Below are 8,755 nucleotides of genomic sequence, written 5' to 3' on the forward strand. Positions count from 1 at the left end.
CAGTTAATTTGCATATCGCCCTGATTAGCCAATGGGAAGGGTAGCAGTCATACGCTAATTACCATGTTTCTCTTTTATTAGATAGGATTACTATTGTCTCAGTGCACAGATTTGTGCACATTGAAAGGAAATTAATTAGAAGGATTCATGCAATAATTACATTACTGCAAAAAATTACATGTCAAAATACTGTCTACATATATAAAAGCCTAAGTGACCGAATGACTGGTTGCTATGACGCACACTCACCACTAGGGGGCATAAGCTCAATGCAGGAGCTGCCCCCTTGTGGTCAGTGTGCTCCCACAGTGGGAGTGTCACTCAGCTGACCGACCCGTCCTGGTGGCTCACCAGCCTGGTGGCAGCCACTCACTCCCTCAGTTGTTCTGCAGGTCCAATCTCCAGAGAACGGGACAGGCACTGAGGCACTGATGGACTGGCACCGCTAGCACAATCCCTACAGCACCACCAGCCTCCTAAAGTTGGCCTCAGGCACCGTGGCCGCTTCCCCTACCTAGACACTCTGCAAAGAAGAAATGATATAAAAGTGGTCGCTAGGTGGCTCCCAACGGGCATGAATGTCAACGGGATGTATCTGAATCCTGGGCCAGCAAGGGCGTACCACTGCCTGCCCGGAGGGCTGATCACATTCCATCTCCCCACACCCCCCTTGGGATGGGCACCAGATGCAGGGCTCACAGCTGGTAAGCGCTGCTGTGGCCACCAGAGCCTCTCCTGATCGGAACTGACTGGACACAAGCCCGAGGCAGGAGCAGTGGGGCTGGGATGAGCGGGAGCAGCAGGCAGGAGTGGCAGGCGGCGTTGGACTGCCAGTTTCAACCCAATCCTGCAGGCCACCCTGAGGGACCCCACCCGTGCACAAATTCGTGCACTGGGCCTCTAGTATATAATATAGTACTATAAAATTAAAATACAAAATATTTAATATCGCCATTCACCTTTTCTCTATAATATAAGTGTCCGAGATGAAAAAAATTAGTAAAATGTATATGAGAAGAATATGTAACTTCATTAGTAAACAATATTCTGTCAACAACGTTGCTTTCTTTTGGCTTCAGAGGCACATTGTGCCAATAGCTGGTCTTCAGACATATTCTGTCAACGACATCGCTTTCTTTCAGCGTCAGAGGTACATTGTGCCAATAGTTGGTCTTCATATACATTATGGTGTCACAAGTGATTGGCTCCAGTGAGAGCTTTACATGTATCACACCAGCGCGAGTCAACATTTATTTTTAAATTGCCAGTGCACAACATATGTACCGGCCAACCAGCCGGTCAATCAGTCACTTAGCCTTTTATATATATAGATTTCTGATAACATAACCTGTTTAGTATTATTGTTTTTAAAATGAATTCATTAACTTTTTAAACATTCTCAGTTTTAATTTCTAATGTGGTAAATGTTACTAGATATAATCCATCTAAACAAAAGCTTCTGGAGGTACTCAATCTCTAAAAGTGAAGAGGTTTCAAAGCCAAAAACACTGAGAACCTTAGCTATTAAGGCGAATTATTAGAAACCAAAGTTCTACGGTAAAGGTCCCATACATGAACAGCTCTGACCCCAGAATGATTGTATCAATTTATATCTCTCCCTGCCTATAATACAGACAGTCCTCAGGTTACGTCGGACTTGATGTACATTGTTTCGTGGTTACGTCACCATCTCCCATTTATTTATTAAAAAAAAACCAAACAAACAAAAAAACCCAGTTCCATCATTTCGACATATGTATATATGTGCTTTATGTTTTTTATTATTTATTTACCACAAGTAAAGGTCAGGAATTGTAATCTTTCTTTAAAATTTTTTTTTACTCTTTCACTTCATTACTGCTGTGTATGTGCTCCATGTGAGTGACATAGGTGTTTATGTAGGTGGGTTCCGACTTATGGTGAAAATCGCGTTACGTCTCGCCATAGGAACGGATCTCCGACATAACCCGAGGACCTACTGTAACGGGATAACATCTTTCTGGAAATGTAAGGCATGAGATTTCAATTCAAATTTTCGCAAGATTTTAATTGGGGGAAGGAAGAAAGCCCGTCTACTATAGCAAAACCTACTTTCTACTTCTGAAACTCTTCTTCAGCCTCAGATAGAGGACCAGCATTACAATCTGCCTACACATGGGCAGGGTGAATTAAAAAGATTCTGTGAAGAGAGTTAACAAAGCAGGTCTAAGATTGCTATCCTTTGAGAGGCCTGCTTACAAGGCTGTCCCTTGGGATATTGGATTTTGGGAGTTTCCACCATTCCCTAAATGATAAGAGTGGCTCTCTCTATGTAAGCTGTTTGCTCAAAATATAAGGCTTATGCTGAAAATGTGGCTTTCCTTCTGGAAATCTGGAATTCTGGTACATGCTAGGCAGAGGGTGCCTACATGACTAGCACCCAATAAAAAACTAGGGCACTACCAAAACCGGTTTGGCTCAGTGGATAAAGCGTCGGCTTGCAGACTGAGGGGTCCCGGGTTCAATTCCGGTTAAGGGCATGTACCTGGGTTGCGGGCACATCCCCAGTGGGGAATGTGCAGGAGGCAGCTGATCAATGTTTCTCTCTCATCGATGTTTCTGACTATCTCTCTCCCTTCCTCTCTGTAAAAAATCAATAAAATATATTTTAAAAAACAAAACAAAACAAAGAAACTATGGCACTGAGAGAGAATCTAATGAGCTTCCTTGGTAGACAGCATTTCAAACAGATTGTCACAATTCATTGCTGGAGGAATTCAGTGTCCTGTATGACTCCAATGGAAGAGAATTCTGGGAAGCTTTTGCCTGGCTTTCTCTGACTTTGTCACAGATGACTTTCCCTTTGCTGATTTAGCTTTGTGTCCTTTTACACATCTGATGTAATAAGGGAAGTAAATTGTCACTGATTATCTAAGACTCTCACTTCTCTGATGCTTTGGCACGAGCTCCAGGTAAGCTTCTGTTTTAATAGCAACACAAACCTTGATTAGTGCCCTCAGCAGAAAGAACAATGAATACAGTAAGTGAAAAAGAAGAATCTGAAAAGACATTTAACTTTCTGTTGCTTAACTATGCACAAGTGTATCCTGCCAATGCATGAGTTGGTTCACTTACCTTGGGAGAAATACTGGTTTCCGTGCCAGATGCTCACGAAGCTCAGGAGAGGTAGTATCAGAATTCATGTATCGCTCCACATAGTCTGACCAGCGCTAGGATTATAAACACAAACCAGTAGTGGGGAGAGAGCAAAAACCTGAGCTCTATCCTCCCTCATCAGCAAATTATATGACTAAAATGTCTAAAATTTCAAGATAAAAAAAGTATGTTCTCACAATGACATGCTTGCTACTTGGTATTGAAACACAGCTTTGAAAGTCTGTTAGATCAGCTATTTTCAACCTTTTTCATTCATGGCACACATAAACTAATTACCAAGATTCTGTGGCACATGCTCTGGCAGGGTAGGTGGGTTGGAGCATCATCCTGTATACCAAAAGGTTGTGGGTTCACTTCCCAATACAGTGCATATGGGAGGCAACCAATCGATGTTTCTCTGGCATCAAAGTTTCGCTCTCTTTATATCCCCCATCCCTAAAAAAAAATATATATCCTCAGGTGAGGATTAAAATAAAAAAATAAAAATTACAATTCTGTGGCACACCAATGTATTCTTTGCCAATATGACAAAAAAAAATTAGGTATAATTTTGATTCAGTCATACCAGACAGCTATTATTATATTGGCTGTCTTTTTATTTGACAATCTAAAGGGAGAGGTTAGTGCTCCTAACTAAATAGGTATTGCATGTTTTAGAAATTTTTGTGGCAAACCAGTTGAAAGTCACTGCATTAGATAGCAAAACCCAGTTTCTCCCAGATACTTAAAAGTTACCAGAAGTCATAAATATGTATCAGATGGTTTATTCACAAGTTTTATTTCCTCACAGAGCATTTTTGTTAAATAAAATATTAGTGGCAAATGTTTAAAAATCAGTATCTTTCACATTAAAATCCGGACTTCTGGCATCTCTTTAAAAAAATTTAATGATTTGGCAACCATAAGCCAATATTCCCACAAAACAACAGTCTCCCTTCCATATTCCCACATCATACATGTGGCTTACATCCTCATTAATATTACCAGTTAGACCCAGCTATGATAACCAACTCACTCTGTCTACTCTGTGGAGGTTGAGAACTCCTAGCTTCATCTAACCCAATAAAAAGTAAACATGACACAAAAAATCAAGATGAAAAAGGGCAGATGCCACTTGATTTGTTGTTTCTTACACTTTAGGACAAAAACAGGAAAGGTGCCAACCATGAGGTTTACTCAGAGGAGATGGCTTTACTGAGAGTAGCTAAGACTGCCATCAACCCCAGATAGCAACTCCAGATAGCCCTTCTCTTCAGCTGAAGACATGGCTGAAATGATCTGTTCTTTAAAGAGCATCAGGTTCTGACCCTTAAGCAGACCTATGGCTGTCTTGGCCTTCTAGAAGACAATCAATGAGGAGTCTCACAGGACATGACCGCTCCCTCAGCAAAGCTTCTGCAATATACTTGTCATACCTCTGCTTCTACAGGGTCATCTGAGTTCTCCTCTTCTGTGTCCAAAAGCTCAATAGTCAGCTGAACCTGGCCTTGGCTCTGAATGAACATAAGCTGCAAATAAGAAACCTGAGTGTAAACAAAAGACCATCTCCAAAGCTATAACCCAGCTTCTTAAAGGTTGAGAGGCAATAAAGTCATACAACTCTGTTCCAATGGAAGAAATGAGGAAGACAAAAACTTAGGAGGCAGGTGATTAAAAAGGCAAAAGTTTAATCTCGCTACCAGGAAAATTAAATGTTAGTGCAAAAAGCACCATTTTATATTTCATACTTCTTAAATTATCTAGAATAATCAATGTCAATAAGAGTGCTTTAAAGCCAGAACTAAACAATGCCAAAGCCATTTCACTTGATAATCCCATTTCTAGGACTTAACACAAAGATGTAAACAAGTCTATAGTATCCTATATAATAAAAGCCTAATATGCTAAGTGTCTGGTTGACTGGTTGGCCGTTCAACCAATCGAAGCGTAATATGCTAATGATATGTTGAGGCCATTCAACCGCTTGCTATGATGTGCACTGACCACCAGGGGACAGACGCTCCAACCGGTAAGTTAGCTTGCTGCTGGGGTCTGGCTGATCGGGACTGGGCAAGAGGGGCCGGACACGCCCTGGAGCCCTCCCTCAGTCTCTCCCTGGCTGGCCAACCTCCCACATTTCTCCCTGGCCCTGATTGTGCACAAGTAGGGTGCCTTGGCCTGGCCTGTGCCCTCTCGCAATCCAGGACCCTTCAGGGAAGGAGAGCTGGTTTCAGCCCCATCCTGCAGGCCAGGCTAAGGGACCCCACTGGTGCATGAATTCGTACACTGGGCCTCTAGTTTTAAAAAAGAAGGAACCTTCTCAAACAAAGTGAAGATGAAAACATGAACACAACCAAGAGGAGCAACTGCATTTCCACTGCAATAAAGATTACCTGAGGAGCCGAAACCGGTTTGGCTCAGTGGATAGAGCGTCGGCCTGCGGACTGAAGGGTCCCAGGTTCGATTCCGGTCAAGGGCATGTACCTGGGTTGTGGGCACATCCCCAGTAGGAGATGTGCAAGAGGCAGCTGATGGATGTTTCTCTCTCATCTATGTTTCTAACTCTCTATCTCTCTCCCTTCCTCTCTGTAAAAAATCAATAAAATATATTAAAAAAAAAAAGATTACCTGAGGTATCACACACACCATGGGGGTAAGGAACACAAAACACTGAAGTATTTAGAAGTGATCTGCTATAATAATATCAGTCATATTGGAAGTTCTTCAAAAGCAAGTCATGTGCTGCACAAAAGAACTATCAAATGATGATGGCACATGGATCTCCCCTTTCAAAAACCCTAGGACTCTCACTGTCCTTACCCTAAGGGATTGCTGCAGACAAGGTCATGATTCAAATCACATGGAAGATGAGCACTTAAAAGGAAACTTGAGAATAATTTATTTCAACCTCCTTGGTTTACACAGAAAAAACCCCTAAAATTCAGAGAGTAAATAAGCAGGACTAGAAGCCAGCTATGATTCCTGATTTGTTCTGGAGAAGCTTTAGAAATTCTTATCTGCTAGTCAAATTTAAAACATGACAAGAACATAACATATACACAAACACAAACGAAGTTACTTCTAAAATAGATGTGAAGAAACACTGCCTCCAGGACTATGCTAAACCCATGTCACTAGGATGATCTTAGAGTGTCTAGATTAGTCCAATTACTCTAAAGAAATCACCCTTCAAAGTGATATTGAGTAGGCAGTCTATTCTCTACATCCGTGGTTCTCAACCTTGGCTGCACATTAGAATCACCTGGGAATCTTTTTAAAATCCTGATTTCTGGGGCTCATACTCCGGAAATTCTGTTTCTTTGTTATGGGGTGGGGCCACAACATTAGTAACAAAGAAACAGAATTTCTGGAGGATGAGACCCAGGTGATTCTAATGTGCAGCCAAGGTTGAGAACCACTGCTTTACATGCTTAAAATTGAACTCAATTTCATCCCAACAGGCTCCTCCACCTGTATCCTCTCTTGCTAGGCCCTTCCCCATGTGTTTACCCACCTCCCTCACCTCTGTAACCACTCTCCAAGCCTTAACTAGCTTCATTATTAGACTGCTCACACCTATCACCCAAATTGGGTTAACTGCCTCCAGGAGTAAACTCGCCTCTGATTAGTCCACATCTTCTTAATCAGTGCTACCAAACTGTCTTCCTGAAAATTCAAATCCAGTGGGATATTTAGTCTTTAATAATGCCTCACTGGTCATCAACCACAAGAAAATCCAAACCATTTACTTACTAAAGATCCTCTACCACTTGGACCCCACCCCACTCGTCTACATGCCTCTTCCACCAATATCCTCCTTATGCTTCATTTACTCAACACACAGTTACTGAATGTTACTACTTAACAGACAGGATATATGGTAAACGGGAACATGGTTCCATGCTCCAACTCCCCCTCCCACCCTGTGGGAATAATAGTGAAGGCCATCTGTAAGCAGACTGTGCGACCTTGGGAACCTGGCTAGCAACTCAGTTTAAGAAAGGTTAAAGAGAAACAGCTTCTAGATGTCAGCCTGGATTATAAACAGCTAGTGTTTCAATTTCACAAATCTTGTGCATATGTTCCTCCCCCTTGCATGCCCTGTTTCTCTGTTTTCTGTACTCTATAAAAGTCTGGGTGGTGGCAAAAACAACAGCACCGACCAGCTACCCCCGTCGGGACTTCATGGGACAGCTTCTTTGGCAGTAGCCGGTGCAGCAGTAAACTTCATTGGTCAGCACGTAAGTCCTAATAAACCCATGTCTTTCACAGCTAACCATTTCTTTGGAATCCACAAACAATACCTGAGATTTTCTCGGACCTCAGCACTTTGCATAACACAGGGGCACGCTCAAAAGAGAACATAATTTCTTCTTTGGAGAAGATTAATTTAGTAAAGTAAATAGGAATATAAGCAGCTATATTTAAATTACAACTAAGTAACCACAAAGGTACTATTTTAGAGACATGAGCAATATGCTGTGGAAATAAATAATTCCCTCTTCAGTGAGCTGAGAAAGATTTCACACTTCACTGAAGTGACCCTCAGCTGGGCACTGAAGGATAAAGAAGATCAATCCAATTTCAGAGAAATTATGACAGAGACAACTGTATTTTAATAAGTACATAAAAGAACTACAACCCCCCCCCCCCAAAAAAAGGTGAAATGTATGAATAAGGAATACATAGTAAGGCAACAGTAGGAAACAGGGAAATATGAATTTAAGTAATTTTCTAACCATCTTCAGTGGTTCTCAACCTTCCTAATGCCATGACCCTTTAATACAGTTCGGCATGTTATGGTGACCCCCAACCATAAAATTATTTTCGTTGCTACTTCATAACTGTAATTTTGCTACTGTTATGAATCGTAATGTAAATATCTGATATACTGTATGTGTTTTCTGATGGTAGCGACCCACAGGTTGAGAACCGCTGATTCTAACTGGAAAAAAATAAAAGAAGTTTGATAAACCAATTGACCAAGGAAATCAATGCTCTTATGCAAGTGTACACTGGTACAGCCTAACATTTTGGAGAAATGACAATATCCATTAAAATAAAAAATCTAAAATATGTATCCCTTTGACCAAATAATTTCACTTTTGAATTACTCTACCCTAGGTAAATACTAACACATGCACACAAAGATACAAATACAAGAAAATGCTGTTCAATGTAGCCCTATTTGAGATAGTTAAAACAAAACAAAACAAAACAAAAAAACAGTTTAAATGCTCACCCATAAAAGAATGATTTTTCAAAAAAATACGGTACATTTATATTATTAAGTATGATACAGCAGGTGAAAAAAACTGAGCTGGATCTACATAAACCAAAATAAGCAATTCTAAGACATACTAAGTGGAAAAAAAGCAGGATGCAGAATATGCACAATCTAATATTTGTTTTTACATATACATACACATGTATGTAAATGCACAGAAAAGGGTCTGAAGGAACATAGATAGTTAAAAGGCCTGAATGTAGAATGTACATAGGAAAAATAAAGGGAGAGGAGGCTGAAGGTGGGTGGGGAGTGGCAGCAGAGGGTTTAAAGGGCTGCTTATGTTTAGCTTACTGATAGCATTAAATTTTATTCTCTATGTACTAGTAAACA

At 40.9% G+C, this 8,755-nt stretch overlaps 1 protein-coding gene across 5 annotated transcripts in view; it reads right to left on the bottom strand.

Moving 5' to 3' along the window:
- SIN3A (SIN3 transcription regulator family member A) overlaps positions 1-8,755 on the bottom strand; it is a 78,588-nt gene that overhangs the window by 10,354 nt on the left and 59,479 nt on the right. For 4 of the 5 annotated variants that reach the window (XM_006774576.2, XM_006774575.2, XM_006774577.2 and 1 more), the window contains 2 exons: positions 4,572-4,664; positions 3,115-3,209 (listed from right to left, as the gene is read on the bottom strand). In XM_006774576.2, the coding sequence (XP_006774639.1) occupies positions 3,115-3,209; positions 4,572-4,664 (188 nt within the window). The remainder of the gene's footprint in view (positions 1-3,114; positions 3,210-4,571; positions 4,665-8,755) is intronic. The other variant, XM_015571020.1, reaches the window with a different exon arrangement.

Source organism: Myotis davidii, unplaced genomic scaffold (assembly GCF_000327345.1).
Source record: "Myotis davidii unplaced genomic scaffold, ASM32734v1 scaffold687, whole genome shotgun sequence".
Classification (NCBI taxonomy): domain Eukaryota; kingdom Metazoa; phylum Chordata; class Mammalia; order Chiroptera; family Vespertilionidae; genus Myotis; species Myotis davidii.